Here is a 22,536-nt window from a genome sequence, read left to right as displayed (position 1 = left end):
ACCGGCCTGCAGAGAGCGCTCCAGAGCTGAATCGAGCTAATTCCTGGAAGACACCAGCAGGAGGCACCGCAGGGGTGAGTCCACTCCTCTACAAGTAGCTTCAACACGAGGAGCGTTGGCGCTGCTTATCTCAGTGCATGTGTGCCTGGGCATGGGGCGTAGAGAAGCCCCCAGGCTCCCTTGCGGGCAGCGAGCCGGTCAGCCTAAGCGGGTAGAGGAGGGTTGTTGTGCTCCCAGTGGCAGCTTTCCTCGAGACTGGGGTTCCATCTCAGGCAGCGCCCCAGGTACTAGGAGGGTTATAATGTCACAAGTAGCCTCCGGCCGCGACAGCATCCTCTCTGCAGGGGAGGCACGGATGGACAGAACCGGGCTACTCCGCTTAACGCGAGTTGGAGGCCTGGGTCCCGAGGGGGATCGCAGGCTGACCAACTCAGGTCCAGCCTCACCCCTATCTTTCTCTCGGCACTGCTGAGTCTTCCCTTGCTTCTTTGAAGGGGAGCAATGCCAGCTAGTGGAGGGGATTTCTCTCCGTACCAAAGACGCGGTGCCAGGCGCCAAATCTATTTGGCGTGCCAATGCTGGGGTCAGCGCTGATTCCATTAGGAGAGCATGAAGTCTAATGTCCCTCACCTTCTTAGTCCACGGTTTGAAAGATCTACAGATCCTACAGTGCTCACTTACGTGGTCTCGCCCAAGCTGCGGAGACACTGCATGTTCAGATAACTTCTTGGAATAGAACTGCAAGAAGAGTCACACGACTTGAAGCCTGGGGCACTCCCCGAGCCCAGACGACTAACTGGAGAAAACTATTTAACTATTGAAGAACTGTACTACTAAGGCTAACTAGGAAGCTACAGCAAGGCTGGAGCATGGAATTCACTACCTTTACTGGTGGCAAGAAGGAACTGAGGGCGGGAGAGTGCACAGCTCCTTATAGTGCAATATAGAGGCGCTCCTCCAGGGGTCGCAGCAGTGCTCCCCTTCTACGGGTACTGCTAAGGGAAAAACCTCCGGCACTGGTGCACGTGGCAAGCACGCACACTTACTGTGGAATACACCTGAGCAATCATTCAAAGAAGAACTGCCCCTATGAACTCTATTCACTGGACGGGAGAAAGAGTAGACTTAGCCTCGTTCAGCACGAGGCCGAGCTCAAGGAAGGTCTGTCTGATAAAGACCACCTGAGCCTCCACCTGTGCCTTGGAGCAGCCCTTGATGAGCCAATCATCCAGGTAGGCAAACACCTGAATTTCATGCTTGCGCAGGAAGGCTGCTATGACTGCCGTGCACTTTGTGAAGACCCGCGGGGCTGTTGACAGGCCGAAGGGCAGGACTGAGAATTGGAGATGGGTGTTGCCTACTACAAATCTGAGTTAACGTATATGTTGAGGGATTATCACAATATGGAAATATGCGTCCTTCAAGTCGAGGGCGGCATACCAGTCTCCTGGATCCATGAAGGGAATGGTGGAGGACAGGGAGACCATATGGAACTTGAGCTTCTTCACAAACTTGTTCAGACGCCGCAAGTCCAGAATAGGTCTGAGCCCCCCTTTCACCTTCAGTATTGGGAAATACCAGGAGTAGAACCCGCATGCCCCTGAGTTCCTGAGGAACTTCTTCCGCTGCCCCTACAACAAGGAGGAACTGCACTTCCTGAATTAGAAGTTGCTCCTGAGATGGGTCCCTGAAGAGGGAAAGGGAAGGGGGCTGGTGGGGTGGGAGGAAGGAGAACTGGATAGAATATCCCTCTCTCTCGTGCGGAGAACCCAACTGTCTGATGTGATTTGGGACCAGACACAATAGAAGGGGGACAGACGTGATGAAAAAGTCCAAAGTCCTGACTGGTAGGTTGTCGTCGACCACACCATCAAATTTGGGGTCTAGACCCCGACAGAGGCTGCGGCTGGCCAGACAACTGTCCATAGGGCTGTTGTTGCCTCCTCCTGTCATTTCTGCTCCACTTAAGCGAGGGCTCCGGGCAGTTCTGGGGCTGGTACGGCCATGGGGTCGGCTGTGGCCTGAATTGCCTGTGCTGGGTGGATGGAGCGTGCAGGCCCAGCGAGTGTAAGGTAGCCTTTGAGTCCTTTAAGCTATGGAGCCTCTTGTCCATTTTCTCGGAAAACTGAGTAGGCCCCTCAAACGGGAGGTCCTGGATGGTCTGCTGGACCTCATGTGCAAGGCCCGAGACCTGAAGCCAGGACCCCGGCCACATCACCAGCCCAGTGGAGGCTGCATCCACCGCATCCAGAGCGCTTGGAGGGATGCGTGCTAAATCAGCTTCCCCTCCTCCACCAGAGCAGAGAATTCGGTTCGCAATTCCTGGGGAAGGAGTTCAGTGAACTTGGACAAGGCTGAGCATGTGTTATGGCCATACCGGCTCACTATAGCCTGTTGGTTGGCTATGCATAGTTGCAGATCCCCTGTTGAGTACACCTTTCTACCTCAAAAGGTCCAACTTCTTGGCTTCCCTGTTCTTTGGTGTAGACCCTTGAAACCCCTGAGGCTCCTTTTGGTTGGCCACATCCACAACCAGAGAGTCCAGGGGAGGGTGAGAATATAGGTGCTCACAGCGCTTGGAGGAGACAAAGTAGCGCCTCTCTGTCTTTTTGGCTGTAGGGACCAAAGAAGCTGGTGTCTGCCAAAGGCTGCGGGATGTGTCAGCTATCATTTTGATCAACAGTAGGCCAACCCTTGACGGGCCTGAAGGAGCCAGGATGTCCACTACCGGATCTACATCCACCTCAACCTCCTCTGTCTGGATCGCCAGGCTCTGTGCGGCATGTTTAAGTAGTTGCTGAAGCACCCGGTTGTCCTCTAGAACCAGTGCCGCTGAAGTTCCTGCGACCACCTCATCTGGCGAGGAAGAGGAGAAGATGACTTGCAAGGAACCTTCCTTTCTACCCTCAGCCTCTGCAGGGTCCTGCAGCACACGGTATTCTGGTTGTGTGGCCAGTGCGGATGTAGGATGCGGCACCGCGACCAGTACTGGGGTCGACACCAATTGATGAGGCGTGCTGGGTGGTGCCTGCGGCGTCAAAAACATGGCCCCCATTGGTGCTGGTGTCAGAATCCAGCACCGCCTAGTCAGTTGTGGCACACTCCTGTCAGACGGCAGTGCCGGTGGTGGAGGCATTTGCACCAGAGCCACCGATGTTGAGGAGACTGACGCAGACCTGGGGCGCGGATCGTGCATCTGTCCCAAGGTCTGATGGTAAGCCCAGGGAGTCCAGAACAGCCACTGGGAGGGCCGTCCCTGGAAGTTCTTCCCTCCGACGGGGGGGAGGCAAGCATGGGGAGGCTTAATAAATCTGAGGCCGCCTCGAACGCCTCCGGCGTCGATGGGAGGTGCACATCCTCACTGAAGTCCTGGTCAGGTGATCGGCCCATCACCGGCCTCTTCTTTTTCATGGGCACCGGAGATGGTGATCGGTGCCGCATGAAGGCCGATTTTCTATATCCCGATTCTCTCCGGTGCCGGGACTTAGAGTTCTTAGACTGGGCCTCCTCTCTTGCTAATGGTGCCGGAGCACTGCAAACCGAGGATGAGGTGCTAGGTGCCGGGTCAACAGGCTCGTGTTCCAAGTGTGGCCATAAGGCAGCCTCCATCAGGAGCACTCTAAGTTTCTGCTCTCTGTCCTTAAGATAGAACCCCTTGCAGATACTGCACCTGTCTCTTTGGTGTCTCTCCCCGAGGCACCTCAAGCAGGAAGAGTGCGGGTCACTCCTCAGCATAAATTTCCCGCAGTCCGAGCAGAGTTTAAACCCTGGGGATCTGGGCATGCCCCAGGATGGGGCGACAATTACGTTGAGAGGAAGCCCCCCCAACAGCTATTAACTATCTTACAACTAACACTAACTCTAAACTAGGAAGAAAAAACAAACTATATACACTTAGAGACACGGTTAGGCTTGCTTCAAGAGCGATCAAAGTTCCAGCTAGCCGTCACCGGTGGTAAGAAGGAACTCAGGGGGTGGAGGGTCCGTGGGCCCCTATATAGGGCGCCATGGAGGCGCCACTCCAGGGGGCGCACAGGCCAACCCTACGGCGCTGCTAGGGGAAAATCTTCCAGCTGGCATGCATGCAGCACGCACACACCTGCATGGAATGGACATGAACAATCACTCGAAGAACCAGTTGTTACTTCAGTCCAGCAGTCTAGATGACAGTAGCCAGAACCAGATGCTTTAAAATAAACTTATAGGGAAATTTTCTACCTACCTGGATCAATGTTTGGTTTATACACTGAAAACATGATTTTTTTTTTAATCCTAACTAATGCAATACATAACTAATTAAAGATACTTTGGATCTCCCCCAACATCTTGTTATTGACTAATACAAATGAATAAAACTCATTTTCTCTGCAATATTCTTCAGCATTCAATTGCTCCTTTAGCTTCCTGATAATTCTGCAGCAGTATTCTCTTCAGGATTCTTGCATTAGATAGTATATATAATTTTAAAAAGTCTCTGGCTACTTGCTTTTCAAATTCTCTCCTAACTTACATCTTATGTTTTACTTTCCATAATGTATACTCCTTCCTATTGGATTCACTTAAGCTGGATACACATTTTTGAAGAATATTTATTTGGCTTAACCTTGCCATTAAGCCCAACTCTTCTTCTCTCTGCTTCCTTCTTCCATTTAAAGCTATACATAATCCTTGACTCAATTACAGGTACACTAATGAACCTTCATATTAAGTCCAAAGGTGCTTATTTCTTCAGTTTTTCCCAGGTTAATCCCAGAGACGTATGGTGGAGTATGTTAGGTGGAAGAGCCACAGCTCTAGAATTCACTTCCTATGATTGTTCACCAAAGGGAATGTTCCTCAAGGTGTTTGGAAGTGGTTTTAAATACATCCATCTATCTGAGCTATTTTTAGTAGCTCTAAGAGAATTCCTCAGCAGGTGGCAAGAAGTTAATTTCTGTGGCCAAATTACCTGACCATTATCATCACATACTTAACCTTTGTTATAGTAACTGGCACAAGTACAAGAGAAATTTTATGAACAAGTGCACAAAACCTAATTAAAAGGAGTTCTGAATTGTATTACATTTTAGAACCTAGCTCATCAATGTAGCTAATAGTTATAAAGTACTTTGAACATACATTACACAATGAGGTCTAACCATGAGAATCCACAAAAGATCATTCTCATGGGTCATCCAGCCAGGTCAATCCAGACTTGATGATTTCAAAGACTACAAATTCTTTGTTGCAAGCCATGCATTATCTCCTCTCATTTGTAACATTTCTTAAAATTCTTTACAACTACACACAAAACTTTATATAATACCTGGAAAGCAAAGACAATTTTCCACAGCAGTGCTAAAGTTCGCTCTCTGTGCCTGTCCACAATATCCCTAGACTCGATTGAAGCACCTATAAATCAAATACAACAGTGATTAAGATACGTATTTCTGTTCTTCAAATGCGTAGTTATTCTAGCACTACTTTTCAATTCTTACCACATTCATCTTTCAACTGAATTCCCCGCTCTTTAAGAACATGAAGGGCAACATCAACATTATGCATCTTCTGGAGACGACTTATTGCAGGAACTCTTAGCTTCTTTGAGAGACTCCAGTTTTTTGTGAGAAGTTCCATTGTTCTCCTAACAATAAAGAAATTTCATATTGAAGTGTATTAGTTCAGCTTACAGAAGGATTAGACAAATATAGACATTCATAAAACCATTCTGTATCAACTTACACAAGACGAATGCCACATTGCAAGTCTACAGCTAGATTTGTAACAGCAAAGTCAAATTCATCCAGTGGTGTCTGAACATGACTAACAGGTAATCCCAGGAAGCCAAGATGACGGGAAAGGTCACCTTCACCACTCAGGAAGTCTCGTGAAAATGCCAGTAGAACATCTTTACTATTCTAAGGAGAAATAAAATAAACTTAGACCAAGTGACCATTTTGATCCCTTCCCCTAAATGCCTTGAGCTTTGTTATTTGTCATTTAGTACTATGCATAAGATACAAAAATTTAAGTACTTAAATATCTTTACATGGCATTTAAACCATGTCCACAATATTATAATGCTGACACAGATAGCTAACTGGTTTCTTAATGACTGCTTTCATAACTTCCGTAGCGTACAGCAAAAAAAAAAAATCAAGCTGCCGTAACATTAGTTAATACCTGTTCTGCATCCTGAGAAATTCATGAACAACTTTTCAACTTTTTCTTTTTTATTTATTCATGCATTTAACACATTAAACAGTGTTGTAGTCTAAGTAATGGACTGCATACGATTTTTATACCATGACTTCAACTGACTAGAGTAAACGTGGTTTTTAGTTCAACATAAATGAAGTTATTTACTAATCAAACATCTAGCAAGACAGACTGTTCCAGAAAGCTAGGCTGCATGTCCTAAGTACTGTAGGACAGACCTCAGATAAACTTTCAAAATGCAAGAGGATTTAACTTCAGATGGCAAATGCTGTGGCAGAGCAGTATTTAGTCTTAAAAAGAGAAGGAAAGCACCTCTATAATACGAGGCTTTTGAGCTCTCCCTATAAATTATATGCACTTCAGAAGTCCTGATGGTAAGTCTTACACAGCTAGTGACCTCCTGGAAGATTTGCTGAGTGGGAATAGTACTAAAGTCTTAACATTAAAAAAGCAACTTTATATTATATGCATACAAAGTCATATATTCAAACATCAAACAACATACTTCACCTTGAACTCTGCATCCTTGCAGAAAAGGCAAGGGTCGTGGTCAATGATTCTAGACTGTTTGGCATGATCAAGAAAGCAAACTAACAGCAGCAATTTTTTCAGTGTAAATTTAGACAAAGCTTCTTCATGACCTAAAAATATTAAGTTCATAAATATGTTATTTATGAATGCAAAGTTAAATGCTAAAAATAGTCTATTTTAAAAGTAGTGGTTACCATCCCGATAAAGGTGAGGTACAGTGGGGTGTCTGTATTCAGCTGCTATATCGGGGTTCCAAAGTAGGCGACTGAGAATAAACATTGCCAAACCCATAATATCACTATTACTCTCCAAAGCAATCAGTTCTCCATAAACAGTCTAATGAGAAAAAACAAAAAATAAAGGAAACTTTAAAATTAAAAAAAATGCTCACAATTGTATCATTTATTTCTTTAGACTTTCAATAGGATATATTCAAAATAAATAGAAATACACTATTGAAGAGTTTCTCACTAGCCAAAATAATTAGTAACCTAGCCCATTTTTTTTTTAAAACACAGATTAATCTGCAAGACAGTAAACAACGTTTCAGTCCTAGTTTTATTCCAGAAGGTATCCCAAATGCAATGCCCATCTAAAAAGTTAAAATTAGTATCAATGTGATCTACTGGCTCTTCGGTGTCTGGAAAGCCTTCTCTGCTTCCATCAGGAGCTCCCTAACCAGTCCCAACATAGCTGGCTGCAGTATAGTGGGAATGTGCTAGGCGTCAGTTTCCTACCAACTACTGAAGAGTAACGTTACTTGAGCAACAGCAAAGGAGCATCAGCCCAGTTCCAGGGTACTCCTCACAGAAAAGCACTTTTAAATTACCCGATGAAATATTCTCTTTTGTAACAAGACAACCCTGAGTTAAAAGGAAATATGAAACTGGTCTGTTAATAAACTAGAGCTGCCTGCCAGCTACAGTTGAACTTGAGATCCACTCTTGGCACAGGCTTTACAAGAATAGAGTATCCATAAGAAGCATTGCTTACTTCCAGACCTATGCGTAGCCACAAAGGGTTGTAAGATAAAAGCCAGTTGAGGACTTTCTGTCTTTCTCCTGCAATGAATGCAAAGTATGATATGTTAAATTCAGCAAACACTTTTAAACCATATTTCATTGTTACAAAGCCACCTGGTTAAAAAGTTTTTCTACTCTACTTGCTACATTTACAATTCTATTTTACCAAAAATACTAAATATCAACAACATTTGTACATTCTTACCAATATCCTTCCAGAGATGCCTATCTTTCCGAACTAGCAAACGTCTAGTTTCAATCTCAAACTCCAGTTTCTTAATAGCTTTAACCATTGTTTCAGAGGTAAACAAACGGCACGCTGCACGTCGTAGTTTATTCAACCTGCATCGAGCAGTATAAGCTCTCAGGGACATTTCTTCTTTTGTTGGTGCTCTAGGAACACTGGCTTTATGATGATTTTCTGCTCCCAAGATAAGTGCAGCTGCATTTACTAATTGAAAAGAGAATGAAAAAGGAAAATAGGTCTATATATCTGACATAAATAAAGGTAAATTAGCATCTGTTTTATAAGAGTTCACTATTTTTGCTATCATTTTACTTCTATTTAAACGCACACTAATACACAGATGACATATCTAGTATAATAGGACTCCACATGAGAAAAATCAAATTTCTTGAGACCATACACTTTCAGTTAAAGAACATGGAAAAAAATACAGAAATATATAGAACTTCAAAACAGCATTCAGAATTCAGTGCAACCTCTACTGAAACAGATACCCAAATGTTAGCTCTACAGTTCAAAGTAGCTCTGAAAATAGGGATGCAAATTGAATTTCCTTTCATTCCAATCTCAGGACAGAAGTTCATGAAGGGGGGAGGGGTGGAAAAGCAGGAGAAAAAAAACCAAAAAAAAACAAACAATCTCTTGATATAAAAATTACCCCTATTGAAAAAAGTTACTAAAACATACACACAGATAAATTAATGAAAACTTAATTAATACTAGCTTTTAGCTAGTGGTTTCATTCATAATATGAGTTTAATTAAAAAAAACTCCTGGAGCAAGTTTTGCTTTATATATTGACATTAAAGTGTTCCCATGATTTAGCAGAAGTGCACTATTTCAAGTTACCTACTTTACCTTGTGAACTCTCTGTTTTTACAGTAAAGTCATCAGGTGTAAGTATGAAATTCAGCCACCAGGTAAAGCCTCGCTGCTGCTTTTCCTTCCAGCGCTCATCATAGAACATGTTTTTAGCAGCAAAAGGCATTGGATGCCTAGGAATGACTTAAAGGGGGGGAAAAAAAGATTATCTAAATAGACAAAGTTTAAATTAAAGTTATTTATATATTTTTTCCTAAAAATATGCCATTCTTCACTTTAACTTGAGTGACTTGGAATTATGAGGAAAGTATTTAGAGACCATATGCCACTTTTATTGTACTTGCTGTTGTCTTCAACTAATAAGTTCTTCAAGACAAGGGCAGTTATTGGTATGTCAGTTCATGCTATTATCTAGTGCTTTATCAATATTAGCGGTAATGTTAAGTAGCCTAGTGCTTTTAAGTATACTGAAAAACCTTTGAAACATTATTTATCGTCACATTTGATTCCACATATCTGCTCCATGAGTGTATTCAGAATCATTTTCAGCTTACCAAAACATTTTGATTTTTTGGTTCAGTCATAACTATCTGGCAAAGTCTACATGAATTCGCAAGCAGTTTTGGGTCAACAAGAACTACACTTTTCACAAAAACCATTAGCCAAAAGGTTTGCCCAGTTCAATGACGACATTCAATTCAAGAAAAATTCTGACTTCATAGATACTGTAAACCTCTGTTTACCTGTTTTTAATGGTTTTATGAAGGTCAGCTGAGACTGCGCCACACCATCAATGGGTTTAGTAGTTTTGTTGATAGTTCTAGACAAAGAACCTAAAAATGTTAACAAAATATCAGATGTCAGGTGGGGGGGGGAGGGGAAACCCTTCAGTGATAAATAGTTGAGACTACCAACAACAAGCAAGCAAGGTGTAGTTAAGGATTATAGCCTTGACTCCATTCTTTACCAACTCTGTAAATTATGGGTAGGGGTATAACGTGCTATGAAAGATCATCGCTATAGAAAATTCCTTAACTCTAGCTGGTATAGGTTGATTAGAGGTTTTATTTTTCTCTTTAAATTAGCATCCTTTAGTGTGTTTCAGGAAAAGTAAAAAAAACAATATTTCAATGTCTTCTGTGTTGGAGAAACATTAATTCTCTAGATGCTATGTAAGCATATTATACATAAAAGTCTTCTGGCTAATGAATGCTAGAAGAACGCAGACACATTGCTTTGCTTGGCAACTGTAAAAAGAGTGAAAGAAAAAATTGAAGTGTAAGTTGTCAATTAAAAAACACTACTGTATTAAATGCTTCCTCACCACACTGAGAAAAAAGTATTACCTGTAATTGTTTTCAGAAGATATGCATCCTAATGGAAAACCACTTTAAAGTCTATTACCAGCACAAGGTATTAATTTCCAAAGTTCAAAATTCTAAGCCACTGGCATCTATCTGGATGGTCTAGTGGGTAGCCTAGGCCATGGGAGTCCTGGGTGTCCTGAGGTTCATGGGACCTCCTGGGTTCAATTCCCTATTGTGACACAGACTATGTGACCGTGGGCAAGTTGTTTAGTCTCTGGATCAGTTACCCATTATAAAACGGGATTTTACCTTGTGTTCATCACTGAATTCATTCTGAACTCCTATGCTGTTCCAGAGCCAAGCACCATTCGGCATTTATGTGAACACATTGCTCAAGAAGAACAAATTAAAGATAAATTAAATTGGGTGCATGTGTTTCAAAGTTACATTTCAATAGTGAAATGTAGCTACATTTAGGGCTGGGGCAAACTGTGTACAGTTCTCTCTTTACGCTTCTTCTGTGCCGTTACATCTGTATAACCCTATGAAGACCACGGTGAACATATTTTGAAGACAAAGATATAATAGAGCAGATTTTCACCTGCAAGAACCTTTACAGGCAGTTAAACAAGGGCAGGAAAACCCCATACTAACTTTCAGCTCCCAAGGTGAGTTTGCACAACTGATAAAACTTGGACTCCTTTTTAAGAAATGGCATCACGAGGATCACTTTTCAGAGCAGATGTATATTTTAAGAAAATTATTAAAAAAAAGTGTCAGCACACCAAAGAGAGTTATACTAATGTGAGACTGCTAAATGAGCCAATTGCAAGAAACAGAGTGAGGAGACAAATCTAGTACTTTCCCCAGCCATGTTGCTAAATATGCAACTCTTCTAACACACTACAAGACTATTTAGAAGATACCAGTTAAGTGACTTCTGCTAAATGAATGCAGACAGTGTATTCTATAGCCAAGCTTTATTGCTACCAGACAACTTGAGAAGTTGCTACAGTATTGTCATACTTGCTGCTGCAGAAAGAGGTACTGAAATGCTCAGTTCTAGGGGTCCCCTTAGAACATTTTAGCAAAATATGGAGACACTTAAGTTATTTTCTTTCACTAGAGAACACAAATGAAAAATGCTCACCAGCTTTCTTTCTGTGGTTTAGTTTCTCTCTGTTTATGTGCTTAGAGAGCAGTGGTCTTACAGTAGTTTTTATTTTACTGTCAACACAAGATGTAAAGATTCTTTTGGTTTCTGTTTCTTCCATATATTCTGTAGCTGTAGCCTTAATATCTTCCAAGTGTACTTCATTTTTCCTCTTACGACTATGTAAAGTAGATCCAATGGAGGATGCATGTATTTCATCTTTGTGACATTTCGTTTCACCTGAGATGGGATCTATAACTGGAAGGTTCTGGAGTATTTCTAACTTTGAATGTCTAGGAACCATACTTACACCTTCCCTTATCATATTAAGATATTTTCTAGATTTTGGCTTAGTTGTCTCCATTCCTTTTCTTTCAGCAACAGACGACTTATTTTTGATGACAGTAGCAGAAAGCACAGGACGTTTTTTCGGTTGTTCTCTTTGGGAGCAACTGCGAATCTGAAGATCCTCATCAGAAAGAGGAATACTCAGATGATTTTGTTCAGGTATGGTACAATGAAATAACTGAGATTTCACTACAGGCGTCTCATCAAGGACGTCATTTGGAAATTTATGTTCTACAGATACACTTATGAACTGCATTTCTTCATTTTCTTTCCATTTTGAAGATGACGACTTCTTTGTGATACAAGTCTCCACACTGGAGGATAAAGAGGACGGTGAAATAGATACGTGAACTTGAGACACTGATTCTATAGCTAAATTGTCTTTTACAAACTGATCGGGTGACAATATGGGAGCAACTTGCTCTGCTACAACTTCTACATTAAATTGATAACTGTCATTTATAAAAGAATCTGGACTTAAAATTCTCCTTTGACTCAAAGAGGAATGCAAGTCTGCTGTCCATTCCGGAGCACAAACAGGTGAATGTGTATTTGATCTGTGTGCTTCTACTAATCCAGAAGGAGAACTGTGTATACTTGAGGATTTTATTTCCTCATTAGGATTATGAAGTCTCTTGATGTTACACGTGTGTATTTCTTGCAATAATTCATCATTTACCACTGTACCAAGAACTGAGTATGTAGTAGATCTTCTCATTGAAAGAGGTGTGCAAATGGTATCATGATGTTCTTGCAATACAGGACTGATAGGAGATATAGGCAATTTGTTTTCTAACGTGATAAGCGAGTTTTTTGGGGGGGACATGCTACCCCGTATCACATCCAAGTTTTCACAGGACTGGAGTGGGCTTCTAACTGTATCCGTTGTTTTGGAAACACGAAAAGTTTTGTTAACATTTTTAACATTTGAATGTTTTTTCTTAGCTCTTGTAGAAACTGATCTTTCTGAAGTATTTTTCTTTTTAATAGCATCCCAAAGACTCTTCTAAAAAACACAAAAAATAAATTAGAGGGTTTCCAAAGTAGCTGCCTTTTTTTTTTTTTAATATAATGCACTTATATATTCATTCACACAGATAATGAATTGATAGCTAACAGATATAAAACCTAAGTTTTTAATTTTGGATTGTTGGTTTTTTTAAGTTATTTTGAATAGATACACACTAAAAAAGTAATATGTAGCCACATGCTCTATGCACTTATAAACTTTAAAATGCCCACATCAAAAGCAACACACCAACATACCTGAAGCACAGCAATACAATGCAATATAATCCATAATCAAACGAACCAGGAAAATAAGCTAAAGCCATTTTTCTACTCCAATAATACACCCTTAAGATGTTCTACCACTTTCAAATGGGAAAGAACAACTTTGCAGTGTTCACCGGACTTGGGCTATTTCAGGTTAAAGGAGAGCAAATTCCAAGTTATTGAGGGCTCCTACTGAGGATACCCATTCAACAATTCATCCATGTCTACACTAGTAGAAACAATTGCTATATTGCAAAATTTTGACTCACAAACAAGCAACAAATAAGACAAAAATAATCAGTGTAATTAAAAATACACTTCTTACCTTTTTCTTCAGAGGCTGCTCAGCAACACCCAGCAACACAGCCTGATGTTTTACAATGCCATTTACAATAAAAGTTACCAGTTCTCGGACTTTTCCTTCTTCTAATGGTGTCCATGTTATAGAAATAAAGATTCTTTCTCCAGACTGAGAGAATGAAGCGGTAAAACAAAAACATTGTAAGGACATGAAAATATTTTTAAGAGAATCGATCATTTAAAAAAGAAGCAGTGAACAAAAGTGTTAGTGTCTGTGAATGCTTTTAAGTAAAGTGCTATATAAATGCTATTCAGTATGGCTTACATTTTCAGCCCCTGAGTGCATAAATATGGATTGGTGTCTCTAAATTTATGCACCCAACTTTAAAAATGTTGACTTATTAGATGCATTTAGTTGTTATGATGGAGGACAGGTGAGAAAGTACAAATATACAATACTGAGGTCAGGAGATAGAATGGATGTGATTTTCATAGAATATCAGGGTTGGAAGGGACCTCAGGAGGTCATCTAGTCCAACCCCCTGCTCAAAACAATACCAATCCCCAGACAGGAAAACCCGCTGTCACGTTATTGACTTGAACTGGGACCATATAGATCATTGTTGCAACCAAGGTCCTGTAGTGGCACCAAAACTTGTATAACAGGGGTAAAATAAGGTATCTGAGACAAGGTTATTGTTTGCTGGTTATGATTATGCTGTCTATATGTATGTATCATTTTTGTAGTTGAAGTTATGAATATTGGCTCTATATTGTCTGTATTTCAAACTTATGCTATGCGTCTGGGGTGTCACCCCAGACAAGTTGGTGTCAGCTCTGCCTAGTCTGCTTGATGGCCCATTCAGGACCATCAGCTCTACAACTGACCCATTGAGAGAAGGCAGATATGCCTTGTAACTCAGCAAAGTATGCAGGAAACTTGCCCATGTGACTCCAGACTCGATTTTGCTGTAATTTTCCACAAAGAACAAAGAGGTGTTCTTACACCTGGAAAAGAATATAAAAGTCTAATGCCTCATCTCCATCTCATCTTCAATCCTGCTTCTTACCTCTGGAGGGACTTTGCTACAAATGGAAGCTCTAAACAAAGGACTGATGACCCATCCCAGCTTTGGATGTACTCCAGACTTGATTTGAACCTGAAGTTTATTCTATCACTGCTACAAGCGTGAACCAAGAACTTTACCATTACTGTATGTAATTGATGCCATTTAACCAATTCTTGTTCTCATCTATATCTTTTTCCTTTTATGAATAAACCTTTAGTTTTTAGATTCTAAAGGATTGGCAACAGCATGATTTGTGGGTAAGATCTGATTTGTATAATGACCTGGGTCTGGGGCTTGGTCCTTTGGGATCAAGAGAACCTTTCTTCTTTTACTGGGGTATTTGTTTTCATAACCACTTGTCCCCATAATGAGTGGCAATGGTGGTGATACTGGGAAACTGGAGTGTCTAACATAATTGCTTGTGTGACTTGTTGTTAGCCAGTGGGGTAAAACCAAAGTCCTCTCTGGCTGGCTGGTTTGGGTTACCTCAGAGGTGGAAAAACCCCAGACTTGGGCTGTAACTGCCCTGCTTTAAGCAATTTGTCCTGAATTGGCACTCTCAGTTGGGTCCCGCCAGAACCAGCATCGTAAAGAAATAATTTTAGCTGGTGTAACATTAGCAGCTGTTAAAAAGATCAGTACTTCATTCATATTTTGTAGTACATATATTTTAATGCTTGTGAAAAGGGCTATATGAGAGGACTGTAAGCAAGAAGGTGAATTATAGACATGCAAGAGTAATATTGTTAAATATCCTAAATAACTATCAGAATGTAAGCAAAATTTTAAATAAGCATATTTAGATTTTCTAAGTAATTTTGTTCTTATTTAACTCAAATACCCAAGTTCTAAGTTCTGTGTTGATTAGAGCAGATAGACCAATAAGGTTATTGAAAAAATAATGAAGATAGCGTCCTTCTCACATGCCAGTAGCTCAACTTTGGGATGGTGCAGGGGATTAGAATTAATTCGTTGAACAGCTTGAACTCAGGGAAGATTCTTGCCAAACACTAGGTGAGCTACCCTACTGTACATTTTGCTGCTCTGCTGACACTAACACAGGGTGAAAAATGCCAGTTGCTATCATTACCATTTCTGTACTTTCACTCTGATATTTGAATCAATATAGCAGCAGAACAGGCAGATGATGAAGAAGAGAAACAAGACAGCAGTGCGAAAACCAAAGACTGGCATTATCTCATTATACTTTGCTGGTCCTTGTAGCAAAAAAATCTGACCATACACCTTTTTATGCTAAAGAGGTTCCATACACAATTAACTCATTTAACACATTTACTTGCACTACTGGTAGTAAACTGTGGCAGCTGTCACTTCCTCAGAAGATTCTGCTCCCTATACTGATTATAGATAAATATTGCTGTCAGGAGAAGGCACTTGTCAAAATTTGCTATCTGCTGTTACAAAGATACTCCTGGGAGAATGTCTGGAATTTTAAATTTTTTGGTGCAGCACAATATTTTAAAATTCTGCAAATTATATGTGTCAAAATAACCACACGGTTTCAATTATTTTTGGTCATTTATTTCAAAATACCTGTCAGAAAGTATGTCTGTAACAATACAGACAACAAAAAAGATTCAGGAAATGTTTTTTGACAAATAAATAGATTCCTTACTAGTCATATCAGATAACGTCACAACACCATCTGTGGTTGTTCCCATTGAGAGCTTGTGTCTAGCAGTGACCAAAACAGCCTTATGATTAAATTGTATGACGTTTTATTTTAAGAGTAGGAACAGCAAAGAACACATACAAGAGATTGAGAAAGACCCACCTCAAAATGCCCCATAGCCAGGATGCTGTCCTGGTATACAGGAGAACTACTCTAGAATGTTTTTCTTTAAAGTAGGACTAGCAAAGCATAAGAAGTTTTTCAAACAAACACGTCTATCTTAGGTAAAGCCTGACCATTCTGAAACAGACATAGGCTAAGCTTCCTGGAGACACACCTACCCCCTGCAGAGTTGATTGGTCAGTTTCTCCCCTTAACTATCTGTCCTCTTCTAGAGCGAGTCTTTAAACCATCCTGAAGCTTTTGATACTCCTCCCCTCGGAGGGCCTGAGCCAAGGCATGGAAATGAACGCATTGCTCCTGAGCATATTGGGGGAGGGGAGGTGTCCTCCCCCTTCCCTGGCAAAGCTGATAGCGGATTAACTCAGTCAAGGTTCATAAATTATTACAGGCAGCTCCAACCCCATCACGCCGGTGCAAAGCATGTAACCAAGGGATGTTCGGGGAGTCCACCGAGCGAGGTTTGGCTGTTTAGCGTATGTGTGGTCACCCATTGGTGTATGGGGCGGCCCATGGAGGCAACGGCTTTGACAGCACACGAGTTTGGCGCCCCAGGGAGGGGGCAGCAGTGACTTCCCTACACCCCTACTGAATTTTCCCCAACACCTCCCCCACAGTTTTGTGAACTAGTTACATGCCAATTTAGCGACTGTTTGGAAATTTGAATTGAAATTGAAACATTAACACACACTTTAAAAGCATATACAGTGTATGTTAAAATATGTGTATATGAAAAAGTTTAATAGATTTGAAAAGTATGAACATAGCTGTCTAAGGAAGCTAGTCTATTGTTTTTTTATGACAATGTCAGTGCATTCATTTTGCTGATGTTGGCCAACCTAATCATTTCAAATGATGATTTGTAAGCAAAGTCTAAATGAGCTCTCCCTGACAGCTAGTGATGGGCTAGGGGGAAAGGCTTCAGGAACAGATTGTATTTACATTCACACCTAATCTACCCAGGTATCCAGCACACAGAGTTATGTTGCCCAAGTGATAGGTTTTGGCTGGGGATGGGTTACAAATCACTTGAATTTTTACATAAGAATGGTCATACTGGGTCAGACCAATGGTCCATATAGCCCAGTATCCTGTCTTCCGACAGTGGTCAAGCCCTTCAGAGGGAATGAATAGAACAGGTAGTCATCAAGTGATCCATCCCCTGTTGCCCATTCCCAGCTTCTGGCAAACAGACTAGGAACACTCAGAGCATGGTGTTGCATCCTTCCCCATCCTGGCCAATAACCACTGATGGGCCTATTCTCCAGGAATTGAACTAATTATTTTCTTAATCCTGTTACAGTTTTGGTCTTCACAGCATCCCCTGGCAAAGAGTTCCACAGGCTGACTTCATGTTGTGTGAAGAGGTACTTCCTTTTGTTTTGTTTTTTTTAGATCTGCTGCCTATTAATTTCATTGGGTGACAGCTAGTTCTCGTGTGATGTGAAGGATTAAATAACATTTCCTTATTCACTTTCTTCACACCAGTCAAGATTTTATAGACCTCTATCATATCCCCCCTTAGTCGTCTCTTTTCTAAACTGAAAATTCCCAGTCATTTTAATCTCTCCTCCTGTTTCATACCCCTAATCATTTTAGTTGCCCATCTCTGTACCTTTTCCAATTCCAATTATCTTTTTTGGGATGTGGTGACCAGATCTGCACCCAGTATTAAAGGTGTGCATGTACCATGGATTTATATAGAGGCAATATGATATTTTCTAGCTTATTATCTATCCCTTTCTTAATGATTCCCAACATTCCATTTGCTTTTTTGACTACCACCGCAGATTGAGTGGATGTTTTCAGAGAACTATCCACAATGACTCAAAGATCTCTTTCTTGAGTGTTAACAGCTAATTCAGACTCCATCATTTTGTATATATAGTTGATTGTTTTCCAATGTGTATTACTTTGCATTTATCAACACTGAATTTCATCTGCCATTTTGTTGCCCAGTCACCCAGTTTTGTGAGATCCCTTTGTAACTCTTCGCAGTCTGCCTGGGACTTAACTATCTTCAATAGTTTTGTATCATATACAAATTTTGCCACCTCACTATATACCCATTCCACATCATTTATGAATATATTGAACAGTAATGGTCCCAGTACCAACCCCTCAGGGATACCACTATTTATCTCTCTCCATTCTGAAAACTGAATTTATTTCTACCCTTTGTTTCCCCATCTTTTAACCAGTTACTGATCCATGAGAGTAGATGCATTTCTAGATGTTCAAGTTATAGAAGACACATCGGCTGCATCTGTGACAACCCACATCTTAGAAGCATTAAATGCTTGTCAATTGGACCCCAAACAGATGGCTGCTTGTGCATCTGATGGCGCTACAAACTTCTCTGGAAGACATGGTGGAGTACAAACTTTGCTCAGAGAAAAGTGTAACCCTAATCTCTCCTATACACACTGCAGAGGCCATCTACTCCAACTAGTACTACTACGAGATGCAGAATCTTCAAAAGACATTTTAAAAGCTATACATTTCATGTACATAAGAACATAAGAAAGGCCGTACCGAGTCAGACCAAAGGTCCATCTAGCCCAGTATCTGTCTACCGACAGTGGCCAATGCCAGGTGCCCCTGAGGGAGTGAACCTAACAGGCAATGATCAAGTGATCTCTCTCCTGCCATCCATCTCCATCCTCTGACGAACAGAGGCTAGGGACACCATTCTTACCCATCCTGGCTAATAGCCATTTATGGACTTAGCCACCATGAATTTATCCAGTCCCCTTTTAAACATTGTTATAGTCCTAGCCTTCACAACCTCCTCAGGTAAGGAGTTCCACAAGTTGACTGTGCGCTGCGTGAAGAAGAACTTCCTTTTATTTGTTTTAAACCTGCTGCCTATTAATTTCATTTGGTGACCCCTAGTTCTTGTATTATGGGAATAAGTAAATAACTTTTCCTTATCCACTTTCTCAACATCACTCATGATTTTATATACCTCTATCATGTCCCCCCTTAGTCTTCTCTTTTCCAAACTGAAGAGTCCTAGCCTCTTTAATCTTTCCTCATATGGGACCCTCTCTAAACCCCTAATCATTTTAGTTGCTCTTTTCTGAACTTTTTCTAGTGCTAGAATATCTTTTTTGAGGTGAGGAGACCACATCTGTACACAGTATTCGAGATGTGGGCGTATATAAGAGCAATAATATATTCTCAGTCTTATTCTCTATCCCCTTTTTAATGATTCCTAATATCCTGTTTGCTTTTTTGACCACCTCTGCACACTGCATAGACATCTTTAGAGAACTATCCACGATAACTCCAAGATCTTTTTCCTGACTCGTTGTAGCTAAATTAGCCCCCCATCATGTTGTATGTATAGTTGGGGTTATTTTTTCCAATGTGCATTACTTTACATTTATCCACATTAAATTTCATTTGCCATTTTGTTGCCCAATCACTTAGTTTTGTGAGATCTTTTTGAAGTTCTTCACAATCTGCTTTGGTCTTAACTATCTTGAGTAGTTTAGTATCATCTGCAAACTTTGCCACATCACTGTTTACCCCTTTCTCCAGATCATTTATGAATAAATTGAATAGGATTGGTCCCGGGACTGACCCTTGGGGAACACCACTAGTCACCCCTCTCCATTCTGAGAATTTACCATTAATTCCTACCCTTTATTCCCTGTCCTTTAACCAGTTCTCAATCCATGAAAGGACCTTACCTTTTATCCCATGACAGCTTAATTTACGTAAGAGCCTTTGGTGAGGGACCTTGTCAAAGGCTTTCTGGAAATCATGTCTTCATTATATTCTTTCAGCAAGAGTCCAAAAAGACTGAATATCTTGGAAAATATAGAATATACACTGGGACTGAAGTTCAAATTAGTCCAATCTGGGAAAACCTGCTGGCTTTCTCATGAGCAATCATTGGCTGTTGTCTTAAAATTACTCCACCCGTTATTACTGGCTTTGGAACGTATCTACCAAGATGGGATGGATCTAAGTAGTGAGCCCGTGGATTACTTTTGTACTAAGTTCTGAGAAGACTATTGCCATGCTCTCTCTCGTAAGTCTACTGTTGAGGCAACAAGTCCAGGCATCTGCTACAACAGTAGTAGATCTTTGTCGAGCAATAGAAGCTACATTTGGATCAATTAGAGATCTATCCATTGAAAAAGTACTGGAAGAAGCAGACTTCAGTCCAGAAGTTGAGTAATGAAGGCATTTATACTGAATCCTTAAGTGAAGAAGGCAAGAAGTGTTTGTTAAGGCAACTGAAAAAGTACACAGACCTTATTCTTAAAAAACTACAACAGCGACTTCTAGATTCTACTCAATCTCTACGTAGCTTTTACAGATGCCTGGCCTATAAAACACCAACAGTTGAGTGGAGTGAGGCACTACCAGCAATGGGGCAGCCATGTGATCAGGACAGAATAGAGAATTTGAACACAGAGTGGAATATCATACAACAAATGAATGAAGATTTGACTTCAACTTCTTTTTTATCATCACTAGTGGCTCAACCCGATCTTTGTGTTCTGTTTCCTGGGATGAAAGAAGTAGGAATTCATCTCTTGCTACTCCCAGTCATAAAACCTACAGTTGAGTGTTTCTTTTTCATCAGTAAATAGAATTTTGTGTTCTGAAAGAAGTCACCTTGTGCCTGATCATGTGAATGAACTAATGAGCATATCAGTTGAAAGAATGGAAGTACCAGACACACGAGAAGCCACCGAAGATGAATGCATTGCATTCAAGAAGTTCATTAACAGAGTTGTGCAAAACTATAACAAGAACCCAAGAAGGATGTTAGACGTAGTGCTTCATAGAAGGCTTGAGTAGTCAACTTTAATTTGTGTGATGATTTTAAAACATGAGTTGAATCTAATAAAACAGTCATGAAACATTTTTCAGTTTTTACTATGGTGCCATACAGCCCACCTTCACAGTCTCACCCCTCATGAGCCCTGACACACACACACACACACAGAGTAAATCTGAACACCCCGCCCCTAATTTCAATTCCTGGGGAAACCACGGGGGGGCAGCCAGCGCAGGACACAGGTGCCAAGGGGCTGCACGGACATGGTGGGTAGCCCGCAGCCCGTTGCTCCCGGAGACGCCTCGCCCAGGGAGGGCAGCAGCAGCGGAGCGTGCGGCTCTGCCCTGCCTCCAGCACCGCCCCCACGAGCCCCTCCAGACACGGGGCTGCCGGGGCGCCCCGCAGAGGTGTGGCGAGGGGACGCAGAGCCGCGCGGGGCAGCAGCTCAGGCTCTCCCCGAGCCCGGCCCTACCTGGACGAGGAAGCGCCGGCGCTCCAGGCTGAAGCCCGTGGAGGGAGCCGGGAAGCGGTCGACAGCCACATCCGCCTCCTCCGGGTTGGGGTTGTCTACGGCCAGGAGCCGGGTGCAGGAGGCGCCGGGCCGGAGGCTGCCGAAGCTGAGGAAGGGCGGCCGGGAGAAGTGGGTGAGAGTCAGCACGGCGGGGTCCTCGTCCTCCTCCCCCGCGCTGCCAGCCCAGCGCCGCCTCCGCCGCCCCGGGCTCTCGGCCGGGCTCAGTTCGCAGGCAGCGGCGGCGGCTCCCCTGCGCGGCAGCTTTGCAGCCATTGGCGGCTTATCGCTGGCGGGACCCAGCGCTGCCCAGTCCCCGCGCAGCCCAGAAGAACCGCACGAGCCTCTCCAGACGCACAAACCCAAACAGGCAGCTCGGCACTAACCGCCCCGGCCGACCATTCAAACCCAGCGCCACCGCCAATCCCCAAGCGCCCCCGCCGGCCCGCCAATCCCCACACAGCCCTGTCCCACCCCGCCCGCCAACCAGCGGCGCAGCGTCTCCTCCAGGCCGCCAATCGCCGTACAGGGCCCACCCTCCAGCCTCTCCGCCAATCACAACCCGGCGTTTTATTTAAACATCAGCTCGGAGTTGTTTGGCTGGAGGTGAGCTGCCCGGCAGCCCAGAGCAGCCTTTGCGGGCGGGCCAGGCGGCGGCCCGGCTCCCGGCACAGGGCGGAAGGAAAGAGGATTCCCCGGGGAGAATTCCGTGCGCGTCATGTTGCGGGGCAGTTAGCGTCACGCCCCTCCCCCACGCCTGGCTGCGTGACAAGCTGCTATTGCCTCCGCCCAACTGGCTGAGAACCAGCCTGAGCCCCCTCCCGTGTGCCTAGGTGCTGACATCTGGGCCCCGCTCCACCCCCTCCCCCGCCTGCCCACCGCTCGCGCCTCTCCTCCCCCTCCTCCGAGCACCTCTGCCGGGTTGGGAGGGAGGCTGGTCACGTTAGCGACACAAGCTGCGTGAGGGGATCTCTTTTATTGGACCAGCTTCTGTTGGCGGGTGAGACAAGTTTTGGAGCTGTCACAGAACTCTTCTTCCGGAAGAACAACTCTGTGACAGCTCCAAAGCTTGTGTCTCTCTCTCACACCAACAAAAGTTGCTCCAATAAAAGAGATTACCTCACTCACATTGTTGCGCTGA

At 42.7% G+C, this 22,536-nt stretch overlaps 1 protein-coding gene across 1 annotated transcript in view; it reads right to left on the bottom strand.

Moving 5' to 3' along the window:
- LOC120394979 (abnormal spindle-like microcephaly-associated protein homolog) overlaps positions 1–21,757 on the bottom strand; it is a 33,485-nt gene extending 11,728 nt beyond the window's left edge. Inside the window, 12 exon segments of the mRNA XM_039519157.1 lie at positions 5,306–5,391; positions 5,478–5,623; positions 5,722–5,897; positions 6,709–6,839; positions 6,924–7,065; positions 7,723–7,790; positions 7,957–8,202; positions 8,857–9,003; positions 9,564–9,653; positions 11,278–12,634; positions 13,229–13,372; positions 21,360–21,757. Of these exon segments, the coding sequence (XP_039375091.1) occupies positions 5,306–5,391; positions 5,478–5,623; positions 5,722–5,897; positions 6,709–6,839; positions 6,924–7,065; positions 7,723–7,790; positions 7,957–8,202; positions 8,857–9,003; positions 9,564–9,653; positions 11,278–12,634; positions 13,229–13,372; positions 21,360–21,671 (3,045 nt within the window). The 5' untranslated portion in view covers positions 21,672–21,757.
- Between the last annotated feature and the right edge of the window lie 779 nt (positions 21,758–22,536).

This window comes from Mauremys reevesii, unplaced genomic scaffold (genome assembly GCF_016161935.1).
Source record: "Mauremys reevesii isolate NIE-2019 unplaced genomic scaffold, ASM1616193v1 Contig87, whole genome shotgun sequence".
NCBI lineage: Eukaryota > Metazoa > Chordata > Testudines > Geoemydidae > Mauremys > Mauremys reevesii.
Note: the sequence above shows the minus strand (reverse complement) of the source record. Positions and strands in the feature narration are given on the sequence as shown.